We start from the raw sequence: 20,267 nt of genomic DNA on the forward strand, positions 1-20,267 counted from the left end.
TACCTAAAGTGCGGGGCGAATGTTGAACTGATCTCACTTGATGTTATGACAGACGTGTGTGATGAACATCATTACATTATATCATACTTACAAATACACCCGCTACATTATCATCTATATATGTTTTCTTGTTCTTCTTATATAACATTACCATATTATATCAATATATACGTGGCCAATAAGAACAGATTTGTACTTGCATTGAAATTGTTTTAAGTCGATCACTCCAATCACTTCGCACAGCCCAGTATAGCATGTATTTCATATCTTTTTTGTTTTCGTTTAAAAATACAATTTTTTTCTTTTTTTTCTCATTGTGTGGATGGCAGCATTCTTATCAAAAGGTTGGCTTGGAGAATGTTGTAATGACATTTAGGAAGGGGCGAAGGGAGATTCCCTTTAAGGTATGTGTCTCTCTCTCTCTCTCTCTCTCTCTCTCTCTCTCTCTCTCTCTCTCTCTCTCTCTCTCTCTCTCTCTCTCTAGTATACCACTACTAGTTTACTAATAAATGTGTAAATGTGTTCCAATTGTGTTAAATGTCGATATCACAGAGGCTTCTTGATCGGAATATCGTCGTTTTCATTTTCATTATTTTTTTTGTAGGAAAATAGGTATCTACACATATTATGATGGTAAATAGAGAGGTTACAATAATCTTTAGGCATGGGAGTAAGATAGCAATCTTAAAAATGCAATACACTATACATGGGCTAGCTAAACGCATTACAACACGGCTCCCTTCACCTGGTCGTTAGAATTGTGTTCATCGGTATCCCGTCGACAGCGATCGCTGTTGATTGAATGTGCGGCAATGCATGGAGTATTTGTGTGTAACATTCGCTATTATAATAAGAGTAATGCGAGTGATATTGCTAGAGCCAGAAGTAGAGAAGAAGTGATGCAAATCTTTTTTTCCCCCCTTTTTATTTTCGTTATTGATTCTTCGTCTTCTTACGGTTACTTGGGCCTAGATCGCAGCGGCTGCTACCTGCGTGAGATCAAACCGTTGCTTGTTCCTACTGTCGGTGTCATTTCTAACTCCACTAACAGAGGAAAGTGATCTAAAATATGAAACAAAATGTCAATGCTATCCTTATCTTTATTAGCGGAATGTAAACAAAAATGATATGAAACATAAGAAAAAACTCACCCGATGGAACATGAGGATGAGGACATCCTACCACTTTATGCTCTTTAAACCATTCTGGGCTCAACGGACCCAGGAGGCCCAGCGGCACCATACTTTGTTTCGAATAGAAAATGTAATCTATTATGCCTTTAAATTCGAATCTGCAAGTGTAAAATAAACGCGTTAGATATTCGCGTGTATACTGTATTATACATGTATAAAACTACATTATACATGTATAAAATATTGCGCAAAGAAACGAGTGTACTCACGTGTAGTTGGTGTAGGGCATAATGTCCTCGCTATAGGCGGATGCAAGTTTGAAAGAATGCGTGAATTCGTTGGGTTTATCGCAGCCAGAGATCTTTTGTAAACACGATTTATATGCTAAATCCTTAAAATCACGATGATCGGCCGCCACGCGTCCGGATGTAAGAAACTCGATCACACCTGCGTCAGTGATTTACTACTATTAGTTTCGTTTTTTTACCAAGTAACATACACGCATTAGTAATTATTAAATAACAAAATAGACAATTTAAAGAAAAATTTAAGTGAGATCATTAATACGTGCGTTACCAGAATCAGGTAAAGAATTGAAGTCGCCACAAAGCAACAGTTGAACGTTGGAAGAGTCAGGCTTGTGGCCGGGTCTGAAAGACTGGCCAGCTTGGTCCAAAATGGAACGTAATTCATTGCTCAGCATCATCGTCTGTATTAATTTTACATCGCAGAATTCGGGATCCCAATGGATGTGCGCCGTACAAACTAAAATTGGTTGTTGCACCTGTGCCGGGTCAGATGGAACACCTGTAAAAAGATGTAAGTGAGCGGATTCAGACAAACGATTCGTACAATTTTCCAAGAGTTCAAACTTTTCAAGTAAAAATTTAGGAGGAAAAAGAATTGACAGGAAAAAAAAACAACGATTCATATTGTATTTGGATATTTTATTTGGATATATTGCAATAATATTTAGGATAATTACAAAAATATATCGTGCTATCAGCGTAATTTATTACAGAATCTTATTGATATGTCGAAAAATCAAATGTTTTTTGATCGTTGTAAATTGATTATTAATTCTTATGCTTGCATATTTATACTACTAAATTATTTTGAAGTTATTTAAATATTATGCAGCCAGATTATTTATTATTACAAATTTTCACAAGTGTGCTAAGTAAGAAATACATTTTTAATCAGGAGCAACTTAAAATAAGTCTTAGCCATAAAATTAAAATTTCTAGTGGAGATATATATACAAATATTGTATTCTTAAAAATAAAGAAATATTTTACTTCGTAAATTATTTAGTGTTTAATAATACAGTACAATTGAATTAGGCTTGCAGTCTACATGCTAACAATATTTGATAAGAATAACACAAATTAATATCATAAACTTTATTTAGAAATAGTAACAAATGGCTTAATCTAATTTTAGCACTAAATATAACATATGCTCACATGTTACTCTTAAAATAAGCGTATTTAGCAAAATATGCTTATTAAAATAATCCAGAAAATTATTAAAAATGCCAGAAAACTAATTAACTGTATATTATTCTATAGCACTATTGACAATATAGATTATTGTGTTACTAAATGTGCAAAAAGTATAAATATTGCTTCATCATATACATATAGTTGTTGGCACCAATCTGTGTGAAAACAAAAAATTCTTGTTTAGATCTGACAAGTTTATTTGATCAAGGATAAAAGTTATATACACATTTGATTCCTTTCTTAAAATATAATTATCAACGTAAATACGCCATAAAGAAGCAAACATGGATAAGCTATAAGTAGTTTCTGATCTTCCTCTCCCGACATAGTGGAAAAAAGTCTAGAAGCAGAGAGTGATGCCCAAGCAACAGCCAGGATTGCGAGAATCAAACCCATCGGGCCTCGCAATGTAGTGAAGACACCGAAGCCTGCCAAAACGACCACCGGCAATAAGCAATATCCTAGTACAGACGCAACGGATGACATGGTGATGTTACTGCTGTTACTCATTAGAGATTGTAGAATGTACATGAGTATGCAGGAGGTCATGGCTAATCCATATACATAGCCAAAGTGTGCCTTTGAACCAGCTAACAGAAGAAATGCTGCAAGGACTAAGCAGAACACCACAGGCCCTGCCAAGTCTGAGTCTTGCAGCAAATAACTTGCGTCGTCGATCTGTCCTTTCCTATGAAAGGGATTTAACACAGCCAAAGTCTTTTGTATTATCCGATCGGGATCGATGCCGAGCTCTTCCAGCAGAGGTGGCTCATCTTCTTCGTCTCCGAAACCAGTGGTGCCTGAAAGAGTATCGTGAATGTTTTCTAGCTTCTTATACAAGCTGACATCTTAATCCTTGAGCAGATGTCTTGATACATCAAATATAACGCTGTTCATTCTGACGTGCGATGACAAATGTCCTTCGAATTATATTCAGGCGATTTCCGTATCTACTTTCCAGTTTATGAATGCGTCATATGCCACGTAAGTAAGTACGCGTTGATGTAAATTCTGTCAGCTCGAGAATTAAGATGATTGCAGGCGCGCCGTCTCAATCTCTTTCTTTACCTTTCGCATAATCGTCCTGTGTGAACAAATCACCGCCGTAGGGACTCTGTGTAGGATCCAGAAAGCTCTTTTGCCCATACGAATAATCGCCGGGCATCTGCTCGTATGTTTGAAATTCAAGTTGTTGGTTAGGTTGGCCAAAACCGGACGCGTCAAAGTTGAACTGGCCCTGTGGCGGCGCCCAATAATTGTTATCCTGGCCGGTGTATCCGGACATCCTGTCGTCGTAATCGTGCTTCTACTTCTTCTTCAGTAAATCCTGTTTTTTTCTGAATTCGAGTAACTCGAAATAACACATCGATCCGTGTTGTGGTAGAGTTTTCAGGTTAGGTTGGATCACTAGTGATCCAATCATCCAACCAATAGCTATTGCGAAATAGCATCGATATAACAGCACGTTTCTTTAGCGACATTAGATAAGTAACAGTTTGCTTTTAAATAATTTGTGAAGAAATGTTTCTATAAAAAATATCTTATTAGTCTCTTCTTGAATAAATAAATACATGTATAATATATGACTATTTAAACAAGTGTTATTCCAGTATTTATAAATATAGAAACTTATCCGCGTTTCTATATTTATATATTAAACACGTATTTTTACGTTAATTTGTATGAGTTTTAATGTGCACCAGTGCGTCCAATCGAATTCGCTGTAAGAATGTATTCCTTTTGCCGATACTTGATTAACCAATATTTTTCTGTCAAGTTGAAAAATAATTTTTCCTCTTTTCTAAGAAATTTTGAAATTATATCACTTTGAAGCAAAGACGATTTTTTTTCTCTCTATAATTTATTATACCTTCCTCTATAATCTATTTTTTTATATCTTTGTTTTCCCATTTGTATTTTTTATGTTATTAACTTATTATTATGTTATTAATTTATATAAGAGTTATTAAACTTATGTTAGTTTTAGTTTCTTACTTTTTTCTTTTTTGTGATGATTTTTCACATAGTTCAACAATAATTTAGTTATGTATTCAAATATATAATTAAAAGAACTTTACACACACATACACACACAAAAGAACTTCATATACGTGAAATTGCGGAAGCTCATCGTCTTTCAGCTCGATTCACAATCTCTCCCTTCGTTATTAATTGCAAGGTTGATTAAGGTGAAACGAAGCGGGTATGTAGTGCTTTAGTATCAAGTTATCAGTACACAATTAGAACATTCATCAGCGTTAAGAGAGTGTAAATCCCGAATCTTCCGTTCGGAGAGCCAGCTCGGCTCGGCTCTCAAGCCTGTAATAAGGTTCGTAAATTAGCACCGCTGATACTCTCCCGTTGCGCAATTACAGCAGATTAATGCCGTATTTATTTTCCGGTACCGATAAATTCCCCTAGCGGTCAGCCGACTGGAAATCGTCGGACTAGAAAACACTTTGCCGCAACAAGTACGCGCATAGAGTGTTCTATAAACAAAGGAGTGGGTTGATTTTTTTTTTCAAATCCTTCTCTCCGTCCGTATTTAAAAAAAATGACAATGACGAAGGACCTTTCAATACCACGACACGTAATTTCCGTTTTTTGAAAACATGAATTTACGTGACTCTGGAAACAAGTTCTTTAAACGCGACAGAGTCAATAGCAGTCCGAAGTAAAAAGCTCCACGATATTTCATGGATTCTGTATATAGAATCGTTCCTTCGCCCCCGAGCAGATTGATATCTCGCGATTCAACCTTTACGGTATATTAACTTACTCGTGACTTAAGTAATTCCCGGCACGTGGTAGGAAGTCAAGTTGTTCGCGATAAAGGAGATGCTAACGGTACGATCCTGAGATGGTCATTCGAAATTAACGCCTGAGTGCGTCCATTACCGGAAATCAGTGTGTTAACCCGTGTTACTGACCTTCTCAATCGATTAATCATTCCGTGGAATGATTTCTCATCGCTTTCGATGATAGATGGAAAAGAAAAGAATTTAATATTAAGCTAATTTATCCCTCAATCAGCATAATTGTTCAACAGTGCGAATAAAATTACCATGAATTTAAATTTTAGAGAATGTATTGTTAAAAGGAAATGTATAAAAGCAAAAAATAAATCTTTCTTTTAATTTAAAAAAAAAGAGAGTTTTAAGAAAATTAGAGAAGAGAATTAATTTGTTTATTGTGTCGGATTAGCTTATAAATTAGATACTTTATTTAAACTTTTCGCGATAATTTTTGACCTAATCGCGATATTTTATGGAAACTTTTTAATATAACTTTCAAATTCTTCAAGCAATCGACTTTAATGCAAAAATCGTGATCGTCCCTGAGGATTAAACAGCTCTTAAAGTTCTTCTTCATTGCTCTTCGAGTCCGTGGCGATTCTCCTCTGAGATTATCGGACGTAAAAATCGTTATTTAATACTCCCGTGTGAAATCTAAAGGGGGGGGGGGGGGGGGGGGGACTCTCGAACACAATATCGTAAATCCACCGTTTAATTGCGCCCGCGAGGATCCGCTTTTACTATCAGGGGGCCTTATAGATTAACCCTGCTTAAACTAGCTGTTTTGCCTTGCGTTTCTAATCTCTTGCACTACGTTCTTTCATAAGTAATGTTCCTCAAGAATCACCTTGCTCTACAAGAAGACAAACAGCCGATTATCCGTAGAAAAAAAAATTACGTTTTGGAATTAGAGTTTTGATTATATGTATAGTCAAAACTATATTACATTTTATTGCTTATCTATTTAAACTTTTATTGCCTGTATAAAATAATATTATAGATGAATATTGCTTTAGATGCAGATCTAAAAAGAATTTTGTTTGAAACCATTAAAATAATTATAGGACGCTCAAATTGGTTGTTTATAGAATGTTAACTTTTTGTAGAATGTCATCAATGTTTAAGTGTTCTATGTAATTATTTTGATAGTCTAACAAAATTATTTTCGGATTTGTATCTAGCTAAGTTTTTAGGTATTTCAGTAACACCGTTTTTTCCGTATATATATTTCTGAATTAGCAACAGAATTGTTTACTCAAAGTTCATTGCGAGAACATTACTATTCAAATGTTGCGTAACACGACGAGATTAGAGAGCCGGTAATGCGGCTGCTCGCCATCGGCAATAGGATATTCCGGAGTGTAAATCAAGCCAGATTAGAATAGAGGGTTAAGGTGTGCCTTCGATAGCGATTGTACGACAATCGAACCCGCGAACCCGCAGTCGCCAGGTCGAGCCGGGGGCCGTCTCGTAAATTACTGAAGGAATCAATATCGATTCTCCCCCTCTGCCACCGAATATCCTCTGGAGAGAAGCTTTTGTACAAGGAACTCTGCAATTCTGTGAACTGGCTTTTACGAAGGATCACAATTCGAGGCTAATTCCGTTTTGAAACTCTGAAGTGACAGTAAAAAAATTATATCGATATTCAATTGATATTTTTAATAATAATAAGTATAGAAGTTTACTTCGATCTCTGCTAAAATGTAAAAAACACATACTATAATTAACAGGATAAAGAAAACATATAATATTATTAAAATTAATATTACATTATTAAAAATATATCGTTATTAATATTAATTTATCGTAAACTAATAAAGATAATTATTATATTGTCAGTAAAAACTGAGCATTTAAATATTTTCCTGTGTTTAGTGTAAAAAAGAGAAAAAGAGAAAAGAATATGCAGAAATAATTGTAATGTGAGATTCGAAGAAATGGCGGTTGAGAAATTGCAGGATGTTTAAAATTAAATGCCAATGTGTGTCATTAAAACAGATTCGTCTTCATGATTGCGCATTGACTTGTACCGCGCCACATCATTTTACGCAGACTTCTCGCTCTCTTTCTTTCTCATTTCTTGCTTTGCATAGATATTCATACGAAGAATGATGCGTCCGGTATTAAAGCGCTCTCGTGAATGATTACGAGTGTCATTCCGCGAGGAGTTCGCTTCGTCTTTGCGAACATTGCTCAAGAGTCACCTATCCAATTAGACCGTTCTGATGTGTTTAATGAGACACTCGGTGCCGATACGTCAACCCTCCGACAAATCCACAGGACGTTTCAAAACACACCGAAGATGTGATTCTTTGAAAGTATGAAACGCAAGATGGAATTTCATTGCAGATTAAAAAAGGAATTAATTGAAGAAATGTTTTTGGATATTTTTTAAAGAATAGATTTTAAATGTTATCGTGAAAATTTTTATGTAAAACAAAATGATATGATTTCAGGTATACACTATTCTCACACACATTACTGATATAAATCCTACTTCATTATTATTATTCTAAAAATAGTGAATAATAATATCTACGCATAAATGAGGTGATGCTGTACTAATAAATAATATCAAATAAAAATTAAGCAACTTAAATAAATTAAATAACTGTCAGTTATATTATTCTCTACTATTATTTATTTATTATTGGTGTTAATAAAATATACATCACCGTTCATAAGTTCAAGCGAATAAACTTGCATACATACACTTGCGATTTTCACGCATCTCACAAAAGTTAAGTTAAAAACTATTTTTAAACAATTTTTTAAAGATTTATGCTAATCGGAAGCATAGTAATAAAAACTGTTTTCTTCTTTCTTTTTTCTTTAAACTCTTTTCAAAGTTAAAAACATTGTGTGTGTGTGTGTGTGTGTGTGTGTGTGAGAAAATGAGTTTTTACATAAAAAAATTCGATATTGCTGCGAAAAATCACTGCTAATTTAAAACAAAAAATTATTTTATGGCTTAGAAACTTATTTCGTTAATTTTTATCCGATAATGTTTCACTAAGTCACAATATGTAATTTACGAACAAATTTAGAAACAAACAACAAATTTATAGCTCTATCTTTCCTCTTTAAAATGCATTTACGAAAATTTACTTCTCTGTGATTCTTTTTCTCCGAGATATTTAATTTTTCGTGAGATGTGAAAAAATCGCCAGCGTCTCCGAATTTATAAATGGTAATGTATGAGTATATGAAACAGTCTGTAGAAGGATAGGTTGCCTTAAGTTACGTTGAAAAATAGAAAAACCACGCACTTACTTATCATGCATGCATACGTGCATAGTTATGGACTTTTCAGTGTATGGTGGCTCAATATATCTGTGAAAAATCGAGTGGAGTGACACACGTGAAGGAACATACGTCCCGAGATATTCATTCGAGATAGGATTGGCGTCTCTGCAATATGTGCGTATTATAAAGCCTACGAGAGTCTGCTCGCGATTCTGCTTCGCCTCGGGCGGAGGATGCTGAACGTGCTCCCGAAGCGAACGCGCTCCTCTTCTCACGGGACACGTTGCGTCGCCAAGCGCGATTAATTAAGCGACAAGCTGTCCCATGTGTAACGAACGACGTGTGGGGTGGGGTTCTCGTGGTTACTCGTTCGCTCGCGAATTCAATTACCCGACGATTTATCTGCCGATAGCCACGAGGTCGTGGAAATGCGAATCATCCGTGTAACGTTACACGACACGGACGCACGTATACGTTTCAAGCAAATGTGTCTTTTTATACTAGAAAAAAAATTCTAACTTGTCTTTTTATCAATTTTAAGTCACAAGTGATTCAGGAATGTGTATGTATATATACATTGTGAAATTCATAAATTATACTCACGATTTGAGTTATTTTTAATCATTTCTATAGATCATCCTACCCAATATATCGTTAATAATTTGACTAAAACAATGGAGTAAAATAATTTAAGAATGTTAATAATTTAACATTTGAGAAAATGTTTTAAATTTGACTCAAATTCAGTGTATTATTTAGTATATACGAAGTATATACGTTAATATGGACGTTGTTTAGAAACTTCGAATAGATCAGTTTTCTCCTCTAATCAAAACAATAATATTTCATAATAATAAACTTATTAAATACATAATTAATGGAGATGCAGAATAATGCATACCTAAGTATAAGCAGTGGGAACAGATATCAACTATAACGGACAAAAGGCAAAACTACAGCTAAGTGCTGATTTAATTTTAATAACTCGTCTTAACTGATTCGGCATTATAGAAATCTCTCAGTGATGAAACTTCCTTGAAGTCTTCTTGATAATGTCGTTTTATCTTAATTCGACTCGAATAACATTTATATCACGCTTTTAGAAGCGTAACTATTCTAATTTTCCAGACGTAATCGCGCAGCAGTTGATTACTCCACGAATAATTAAACTTCCTTCTCTTTTTCTTTTTCTCGTGTTTTCTCACGCACCGCCGAGAAATTCGATACTTCGTATCGCCTCGTCGTATCTAAATGCATTCCATTCGCCGGACGGTTGCTATATCCTCGGCACGGGGAGGAATAATCCCGTGGGATCTGAACGAGTTCGCCGGCGTTTTAGCTGGAGAAAACTTTCATCCGGTTAACCGCCCGTAAAGCCAGCGCTTTGGTTTTCTATCCTCGAGAAAAAAGAATGAACGTAAACTTCTAAAGAACATTTCAGCTGTGATTTCAAAGTAAACAATGCAGAAGCGAAGCACAGTTGTTAATAACCATGATACCTAATTGAAAGGTTCATCCAGTTTAAATTTCGATATTACTCGCATTTGATATAATAAAGATCTATTCAAAACTTAGCTCATAATGCTCCTCTCTCTCCATTATTACGTTGAACGAGATAGATACACAGAAAGAATGATTTTATTCAAATATCTAAAAATTTAGCTGGATACAGATCTGAAAATAATTTCATTTGAAATCTCAAAATAATTATGTAGGACAACCAAATTAGTTGCTAAAAGATCAACACTTTTTGTAACATTATTCATTATACTGTTAAATCTATAGTGTCAAATTTAACTTAACGCGAGTCGCCACTGCTCCTACTAAATATGTCGTTATTTTTGACCAAAACGATAGTTAAATATGAAACTATATCGTGTCCATTTGACACTATATAGTGTCAAATATAATCGTTGTTTTAGTATAAAATAATGATTGAGTAGGAGTAGTGGCGACTCACGTTAAGTTAAATTTGACACTATAGATTTAATAGTGTATGCTTGAGATTCCTGTTTAATTATTTTAATGGTCCAACAAAGTTATTTTCAGATTTGTATCTAATTAATTTTTGAATACTGCAGCAAAATCATTCTTTCCGTGTAGAAAACTAAAAAGGATAGACGCTGGACAAAGCTCTAAAGTCTATTCTTTTCTCTCGCTCAATGAGACGATAGAGAGGAGGAAGTGTTTAATTCACAAGTTCAAAGTTTTGGACCGGCCTGATATAATATATACGATTACATCGCGAAACTGTATAACGTATAAAATTCAGGGAGGAATGGCACGACGTCTTTATACTTTATAGCCGTTACGTTATCGCTTGGAGAACCGAGGATGCTATCGGAGACTCAGGGAAGATGTTCCTCGTGCGCGGCGAATGATTAACGTTTCTCCGACGTCGCCTTTAAATTTCTGCGCGCGGAAAAGAATCTGGTGAATAAACGATCCGCTCACTTGCTCCTCTCATATCTTTGAACGGCGGCACATCGTTCATCGTGCCGGCAGCTGATATCGGACTATTAGTACTGCCGATGGTACCACTATTAGTCCGAGCGATGGAGGCTCGCGTATCCCGGAGATGTTCCCTCTCAAGGAACGGGCGATCCTTTTTCATCAGCCGAGCCGAGAGGCTATCAGCTCGGTCCCACATAAGGCTTGGGACGTGTCTCGAGTTTGCTCGTATTCGAACGTGAGGGATCATTAATCGCGCCCCACTGACATGGTTACATGGATTTTAGCTCTTCGATCGAGATCTAATCTCGATATCCTTTTCTCAACACGAGCGCATCTATCTCCGCGAGGAAACGACCGGCGAATGTCCTCTTATCGCGCGCGTTAAGCGCTTCTTGAATTTTTTTCCAATTATATATCGTATATTCTGTTAAAATTTACTGAAAATATCGTTGATATAATACCGATATATTTCTCACGGGACTAATAATAACACAAGCCTGCGAAATCGAGGATGTTAAAAGATGTTTGAGCAGTAGGAGTGGTTTTCTATGTAATTTTGTATACTGAATCCGAATCTGACTGCGCAATTGGTCTAACACATCAGATTTTTAAAATATTTGAAGTTAAAGTGTTTTAATTAATCACGGGGTAATAATTGCGATCGTAACATCGTTGCCTTGTACAGCGGAGAGGAAACAAGGCAGAGCGACCTGGGAAGTTGGTTAAATATCAAAATTACAGGAATACGCTGAGAGCATTGAGATTCATCGAGAGAATGATGAATGTACACGGTTATATTTGACTTAGGCTGTTTGTTCATCTAAACGCTGGCAGCCTAGTTCAGTTTACGGCGTGTTCTGATTACTCACGATTACTCAATTGGCCAAGTCTTAAACATATGTGTATAGAGAAGCTGAGCAACGGCATCAAAGTGAGAAATGCGCGGTGCGAACGCAACGCGAATATTCGGAGAAGTTCAGCGAACTTCTGTGAGTCATGCCGGGTGATAGGATTAATCTTATTTGCGCAGAAATTCTCTGAGAACGATGAAGATCGGGGGGATTCTATAATTTTTTAATATATTGAAGAACCAGTAACTATTACAAGTGAATGTTTTTTGCGAATATGTCCGCAAAAATATTTACTGAGTGCATTTCCTGAGTGCCATCCGAAAATTAAAAATTTTCAATCTCCTCATCATAACGAGTAAAAGTTTTCAGTAAGAGTTTTTAATGAAATGTTTAACAAACGATCACTCGCTATAAACGATGCATTAAGAAATTTTTAATTTTATAGATGTTTATAAAAATCTTTACCTGTAACGGTTGAGGAATTTTCTCGAGGAGAGTTATTTCGATATCTACAATCGTACGTACGTATATAAATTAGAAATACTACGAGACGATTTGATAATCTGGCGTTCGCTATATAGCGGTCTATCTCAAAGTAATAACTTGCGATATACAAGAAGCTAACCAGGTGTTAACCGCAGCGCAGGAAGCGCGCAGGAGGTTGCGAGGAGTCGCCGGTCTCGCAGACGCGATCGATTACCCTCCTATGCCAGAGAGCGAGAAGAGTCTGTCGCTTTTTCCCAGCCGGTCGTTGCGCCCGGTATGGATTAATGTAACGTAGGTAATGGCTCATTAACGAGAGCACGTTCCGACGCGTCCGAGTGAGCCGTAAGAGCCGTTCTCGACCTTTGGACTGTTATATAAATCTCGGGCCTGGTTTGCTCGTGCATTCCGCGATACGTCGTTTATACAGGGTGTTCCGGGTTTATTGCTTTCTTTGATAAATTCAAAGCCAATTTTTAATCGAATGATATCTCTATAGATTCTTAAGTTTCTATTTTATAACTTATAACGACAGTGTCGACGTCATTGCCGTTGCGCAGGTTTTTATGAGGATTAACTTGGAATAATTGTTTACTGCATAGCCTGTCGACAAATTTAAATGTAAGCCAAAGTATATTCTCTTGCAGTAGAAAATAAATTTTGACAAAATAAATACAGCTTTAAAATTTAGCAATACCAAAAAAGTTCTGATCTTTTACAATTAAAATTGTAAAATTGTATCAACGGTTTGATACTTTTGTCGAGAAAAAAATTGACGATAGCTCCAATCAGTTAGCAGAAGCGTGGTGATATTATCGACTCACCCTGTGCATATACTCGAATCGGGGTATCGTGCTCGATTTACTCGCTTCAATCATCGAACGCGCGTACTTCCTCGAGCCGCGGGAAAAACGTGGACTTCTGTATATTGCACGTCCGGTAGTAGCGGCTTCATCGGTTATCGGGAGACCGGCGCGTTAATTACTTTCGTGTTTCAGGGTGTGCAAACACGCGGCTGGATACGCGCTATTCACCGTGGGCGTGTGCGAAACGAGCAGACGCTTCAGTTAGCGTCGAAACTACGCTCTCCGCCTTCCTTTTACTTCCGCGGACGGTTATCTTTAACCCTCTTGCGCGTTTCGAGATTATTTCTAGATAATGCTGATAACGCTGAAATATCCAAATGGATTCGCATTCATGCTCAGTGCCATGTGGGTATAATAACAGATTTACATTTTAAAAGCTACGCGAATACTCATTAGATCGAATCGAGTTTTCCTCTCTAAAAAAACGAGCAAAAAAACGAATTTAATAACTTTAAATTTTTTTTAATACGAAACTTATTTTGTATTCTCTATGTTAGTATTTGTATAGCTTATATATTCTTTATATAACCAAAAGCAGTTTCGAATAACAAGGTTATACGTTTGCATAAACCGAGAATATTGAGTATCCAAATTCGAATCGCAGACTGGATACGATATTTGACTTGCTGTAAATATCAGATAACTTCTAACTTGTTTACATTCTGCGAAATATGATCTTATATTGAGAAGAAATATTCATCTCGTTTAGATGAATACTTAAATTTAGAAATATCGATGTACTCACCGTTATCCCAAGCGGCTTCCTTTGTCCTAAGTAATGCAGCCAATCCAATGTTGTCTTTTGGCATAACACGATTCAACATGTTGTCCGAACCCTCCGCGTTTGCCATCGCCAATTGATTGAATTCAACTAAATGCTCCTTTATCAAAGAAAATCTAGAAAAGAAAACGAAAAGAACAAACGTAAAAAAATACAAAATTAGGCACACATATTTCAATATATTTCGTATAAAATTAAATATGTTCGATAGAAAATAAACTATATTCAAGATCCGAATCGAGAAATATCAGCAGATCGAGCAGGAGAGATAATTCGGGGTTAAAAGTTCGAATCGTCTCTTCTATCGTCGCATCGAAGACCGCAGTGTCGATTGGCATTGCGAGTCGATGGGGAAAGGAATTCCTGGCTCTTCTTCAATCGGTCGTCCAAGGGTAAATGACCGAAGGGACTCAATTTTGTCCCGTGAAAACGTAGAAGAACTTGACGCTTGCGCACGCAATACGACTTGGATACGATGGGACACGACATCATCGTCCTCGGTGTAAAGCGATTTTCGTCACAAGACCAGAGGACTCGTGAGGGAAGCGTACCACGTACGCGATGTAGAATACCCGGACTTCTTTTTCTTTTCCCTCCCTGACCACCCCGCAATACAATATGTAAGACACGTATGCTTGAGAAATATATTCTTCTCCGAAGACCTATTATACGAACTATCATCCCCCTCTGCCCGCGGCCAGCCTCTCTTCGCTCGTAAACAAGATTGAATCAACGTCATCTGCAATGTCGCTCAAGGGAGCAGAAAGAGGATTTGTGTGGTAAGGACTAGCCAAAAATAAGAAAGAGGGTTGACGGCGGAAATCTCAAATACGTAATTGACTTTTCCCCGCTGTCTGAAACAGTTCTCCGACTTGGTCTCAATTCCTTATTGAAATTGAAAAGACGTCATTTTAATACAAAGATCACGAAGGGTTAAGTAAAAATGTTGTGTAATCAAAACTTCAATAATTATAATTTATAAAATACAGTATAATAATTATATTTATAATATACAAGGAAAGAGAGAGAGAGAAAGACAGAGAATGATTTTGTTGAAGTAGCTAAGTATAAATCTGAAAATAATTTTGTTTGAACTATTAAAATAACTATACAGGATGCTCAAATTGCAGGTTGTTAGAATATTGTTAAAACTTTTTGTAACATTGTCATTAACGTTTAAGTATTCTGCATAATTATTTTGATGATTTGATTCTAACAAAATTATTCCCAGATCTATTATATATTTAGTTAAATTTTTAGATACTTCAGTAAAATCATTCTTTTCGTATAATTATAATTGTTTATGTAGTATATGTAATAGTTTATATGACTCTTTTCTCTCACATTCTGAAATGAAATTAGCGCGCTAGAAAAGTGTGTATCGTTTAATGGTTTGCAGAATTTTACTAGTTGTTATCGCGCGAAGCAAGTTCCCTGCTTCTCTTTTCCTCTGACCTTTTTTTTTAAACAGCACTTCGACATCGCGCCGTATAACTTGCGACGAGGCAATAAAGCTGGGAATGATCGAGGGGCGAGAGCCGAAGGCGGAAATTGAACGCGAGTTGAACTTTACGCTCATCGCGTGAACGCTGATTTGGTTCGGTCGATTTAGTCGCGTTGTGCAGCCGGATTGAAATCGACGGCCACGTCTTTGCAAGCCGTAAAACCGTAAGCTCTTCTTTTTTTCTTTCTTTTTTTTTACCTTCGGTCGGTCAAGTCCAATGAGATGAGGAAGGAAAGGAGATAAAACGAAGAGAAAGTTTCATGCGAACTGCACAGCAGTTTCCTCGTCACAGTAGTACGAATCGTTTTTGGTCAGACGAACGCGGCGTCAGACGATTGCTATTCGTTCACGAATTTCGATGTACTTACATAGCATTCGTGATTCTCTGCGGCTTCATGTCAAATTATATAAAAGTATCTTAAATAATAATGTTTCATAATAAAATATTTTAAGAAGAGATACTTTTATTCGAAACACTTTTATTCAAGTTTCATTATAATTTTACTAATTAAACTACGAAACTTTTGTCTTGATATTTTCGAGTTATTTTCAGTTTCGGCGTCTTAATAAAATAAAATATATTTAAAAAGAAACACTTTTATTTAAGTATCGTTGAATAATTTTACTAATTAAATTATGAAACTTTTATCCCGATATTTTCAAGTTTACGAGCCTCTTTTCCTAAATCAGTTGATGTTTATAATACTGCAAACGATGTGGTCGTTAAAACGATTTGAATCCTGCCGCAGAGCATTTAAGGGATGGGATGGAGGGAGGACACGTTCGCCGCCATTGACCTTAATATTGTCACGTAGAGAGACATTTACTTCACCTATTTACGACGTTGTGTTACAACTGAACTGTTATGCGCGACGCATGTATATCGGCGCATTAACCGCATCTCGATAGCTCTGGGGTCGACATTGCAATTGTAATATCGTAGAGACCTACCATTATGCCGCGAGATATTTTGAAAATAAATATTAATCGAAATAGATATCTCGGGCAGAAGAGTGGCCAGGCGCAACGATTAATGTGTCATAGACAATGTGCACGTGCAGCAGCTGGGATACTCCCGGTTAGTGGCCATTGCAAAGGCAATTTGTGCGTATCGATGCAGTAATCCGCGCGACGATATCGAAATCAGGTTCATTGAAATCGGAAATGTGTCACGTCTGTGTACGACGTGCAAGAGGAAATAAGCACGATATTGTTACACATTTTCTTCGTTTTTCTCCGAAAAGAAATTATTCAAGTAATTGACTGAGAAAATTTTTCTTAGAATATCTGGTAGTTTTAGAATTGTTCTTAAAATCTTAATATTATTTTATATTTAAATTTCGAACTAATCAAATTTTTCTTTTATTCGTGCTTTCCCAGTTAACGTCAACTAGCAATAAACATAACATTAATGTTATAATGTTATACTCACAATATAAGTATAATGTAACATATGATTACATAGTATTACTTTGTGATTATTGGGTATTTAATATCATTCATTTATTTTTCTGAATATTACTATTATTATTATTATTATTACTATTATTTCGTTCTTGGGAGTTGATTTTGAAGACATTGTTTCTCTCGAGCACGAATATTATTTTCGTCATAGAGGCATCCATCGATTTCCGGTTAATTTGTTCGTCGAATACGAGAAAATGCTCGCTCGCGAAAGCGTCGCTTTTCTATTAAACACAGACGGCGATTTACGACGCGGCGTTACTATCTGACGCGATATTGGATTACCATGACGTTATTACACGCCAGACACGCGCGCGACGCTTTGTTAAATTACGAGCGGATACATCTTTCATCCCGTTCGGAATTAAATGTCGCGCTTTGGAAGGCCTCCGTTGTTTTCAGTATCGAAGCGTTGAGAGATAAGCGGTTCTATAATTGATTCCGCAAAGGCGGTAACGATAATCTTTGACAAAATAATTGAATATTGAATATGTGGAATCTTGTGAAAACGAACATTGAAAAATTAAAAAAAAATTGTTTCATCATAGGCTTTTATATCAAAGCAACGAAGCGTTTGCATACTAAGATTTTATATTTAAATTGTCACTTGTCATTTATATTTCCTTAAAAATAAAATATAAATGTAGAAAGAAATTAAACACGCTGATATAATATAATATAATATAATAAAAGGCAATATTATAAATCGGAGTAATAAACTGTTTCAAAAATCAATCGACTATTAACATTTTACTGCTTTACTTTTGCTGTAATATATTTACGCGTTATGATGTTATCGATTTGATCTTTTGAGAAATTTCACGGTGCATTTACTCGCGAAGCATTCGATTGCACGTGATCGATAACTGTATTACATTGGACAACGTTTTCTACTGCACCGTCCTGCGTTTATTAATTAAATTACCACGCCTCTTAATAAATCGAAGGATCGCTGGAGCGTCTAGACTATCAGTAATCATTTTTTTCTTTTTCTCCAGCGAACCAATTAGAACGCTCAGCGTGATAGGAAAATATGTAAAGGGAAATGACAAATTAACGCGATGTCCTCTTACATTATGAAACTGTAAATAATAAAAAATTCCCTCACGGGCGCGTGTAATGACTTTCAAATTGTCTGTAAATTAAATCGATTGTTCGAACAATTATCTGTTAACATTATAGACATTTGTTTTATAATATTATAAAACTTTATATTTCTTCTTATAAAAATGTAGTAAATTAGGAAGTTTGTTGTACAAGAGGAAAGTTTGTTAGAAATATCTTAAAAATATAGTTAAAGAAGAAAACACAGGAACAAATATTTCTACCTTTTGGTATGGCAGACTTTGCGATACGTTTATTCTCGGCACGTTGAACTTTCTGTCTGACTTCGACACGAGGAAAAGCTAACGCGATAAATCGTAAACTTTTCGTTTAATATCAATCTGTTTCAAGTGACGCTTATGACTACGTTTCATCGCAACCCATACTTATGGCTCCGCCGTTTTCGTCGGTCACGTAACGCATTATCGTCGCGACGCGAATCGAGAGATACAGGGGAATGCACTTACTTGGCGGTCCTGTAAAAAATGGCGCAGCCGTCGACGTACTTGCGATCGTTCTCCGCCATCGTCTTCGCGCGGGACTTGGGTGAGAATATGCCGTCGTAACCGTCATGCTTGAGCTCCGGCAGGAAGAAGTTGTAGAATTGGTCCGTCTCGACCTCCTGCAGGCTGATGATATCCGCGGCGTAGTGCCGTATCTCGTCGAGGATACCCTTTTTTCGGTACTCCCAGTCCAGCGCCCAGCTCGGGCAATAGCCGTACATCTGCCGCGTCGCATACTTGTCGCACAGCACGTTGTAACACATCACCGTGAATATACCTGCGACAGTTAACGAAATATATACCCATGCACATATACCTGCATATTTTTCAGATACAAATATACATAACAGTAGAAAATCCAGAGAGATCAATTGCCGACATATCTTTACCATTTGGCGGATGAAAGGATAAATTTACCGCATATATTTCTCCTCCCATATATCTTTCTTTTTCCACGTTCCGGAAAAGTTATTCCGTTCGCTTGCAATTTCGAACGACGTTCTCGAACGTCCACAGATCGTTTGCATCGCGACGCAAATAATAACGGAGGACTTTGATTTACTTCATGGGTCGATGCGCTCGTTTCTTTCGCGATCCTGATTCCGCGGCTTCATGCCTCAGTTCGTAAGCCGTCCTATTTTCCTCGAGCTCCCCTGTCTTCCGATTCTCCCTGTTTCCACGTGCCGTAAATGCGATACATGTTGCACGTTCAGATACGCTCGCGCGCGCGCGGATTCTCACGGCTCGGGATAAGAGGATCAGCATAAAGCGAGCTGTCTTGCCAACGTCGCCCGGCTGTCTGCATAAATTCCCGGCGTCTCTCTTCTCTCCGGCGCGCTTTACTTAGTCTCGGAGCGACTCCGCGAGTTATTCGCCGGCGCGCAATATAATACCGTGATTAGAGCAAATGCGCGAGTATGAATCGGACGAGCGCATCGAGACGTGCCTTCCCTCGTCATTCGGCGCATTTACGGTTCGAGAAACGGCGGCTGTTTCATTTCCCCTGCATCTCGTTCCATTTCAGACACATCTAACCTGGGAAAGTTTGTGCTATCGATCCGGTTCGTTAACAGGTCAATCTTTCCGCTCGAGGCACTAATTGCCGAACCTTCTCACTTAATACTCTAGGGGTATTGGCAGCGAGGGTGCGATCTCAGGGCGCATCGATGCTCTCGAAGAACACATCTCCCGTCGATACACTGGAACTAATTTGAACGCAGCCCAGGCGATAGACGGCCGAGCTAAGCCAGTAAATCAGCGGTTCTATTACCGCGAATGCGATCGCCGCCATATAGAGTGGAAGAGGGAGACAGAGAAGGGGGGGGAGAGAGAGAGAGATTGATTGATTGAGCGTTTATTGCTGCTCTAGGGCAAGCCCTCTAAGAGCATACAGAGATTGAATACAATTATATAAGCAATGTAGAATATAAACTAGAGAAAAACAGAGAAAAAATACGCGAAGAAAGTACATGCAAGTAGACAATGTTCTCAAGTTTCATTAACTTTTAAATAACACGGTTAGAACTTAGTTTCATGATGCTACGCCACATTAAGTGTATTTATAGCTAACAAATG

At 37.0% G+C, this 20,267-nt stretch overlaps 2 protein-coding genes across 4 annotated transcripts in view; both read right to left on the bottom strand.

Annotated features, from left to right (window-relative positions):
- Window positions 1-270: 270 nt before the first annotated feature.
- Window positions 271-20,267, bottom strand: part of twin (CCR4-NOT transcription complex subunit 6-like twin) — a 526,944-nt gene continuing 506,947 nt past the window's right edge. For all 3 annotated transcript variants that reach the window (XM_018444224.1, XM_018444223.1, XM_018444225.1), the window contains exons 5-10: window positions 18,657-18,969; window positions 14,082-14,233; window positions 1,710-1,940; window positions 1,403-1,580; window positions 1,152-1,291; window positions 271-1,062 (exon numbers count right to left, since the gene is read on the bottom strand). In XM_018444224.1, the coding sequence (XP_018299726.1) occupies window positions 986-1,062; window positions 1,152-1,291; window positions 1,403-1,580; window positions 1,710-1,940; window positions 14,082-14,233; window positions 18,657-18,969 (1,091 nt within the window). In that variant the 3' untranslated portion in view covers window positions 271-985. The remainder of the gene's footprint in view (window positions 1,063-1,151; window positions 1,292-1,402; window positions 1,581-1,709; window positions 1,941-14,081; window positions 14,234-18,656; window positions 18,970-20,267) is intronic.
- Yip1d1 (Yip1 domain-containing 1) lies at window positions 2,766-4,090 on the bottom strand. The gene is made up of 2 exons (XM_018444227.1): window positions 3,707-4,090; window positions 2,766-3,438 (listed from the first exon to the last, which is right to left on the bottom strand). Exons 1-2 carry the CDS (start codon window positions 3,921-3,923, stop codon window positions 2,879-2,881), a joined length of 777 nt encoding a protein of 258 aa, XP_018299729.1. The 5' UTR covers window positions 3,924-4,090; the 3' UTR covers window positions 2,766-2,878.

This window comes from Mycetomoellerius zeteki, unplaced genomic scaffold (assembly GCF_001594055.1).
Source record: "Mycetomoellerius zeteki isolate Tzet28-1 unplaced genomic scaffold, Tzet1.0 scaffold149, whole genome shotgun sequence".
NCBI classification, from domain to species: Eukaryota; Metazoa; Arthropoda; class Insecta; order Hymenoptera; family Formicidae; genus Mycetomoellerius; species Mycetomoellerius zeteki.

What these genes read in the sequence shown, in the direction of transcription:
- Yip1d1 (XM_018444227.1), bottom strand. Translation starts at nt 3,923, where the DNA reads ATGTCCGGATACACCGGCCAGGATAACAATTATTGGGCGCCGCCACAG. An exon ending in ACAGGACGATTATGCGAAAG is followed by an intron (nt 3,439 to 3,706) that starts GTAAAGAAAGAG and finishes ATACTCTTTCAG; the next exon opens with GCACCACTGGTTTCGGAGAC.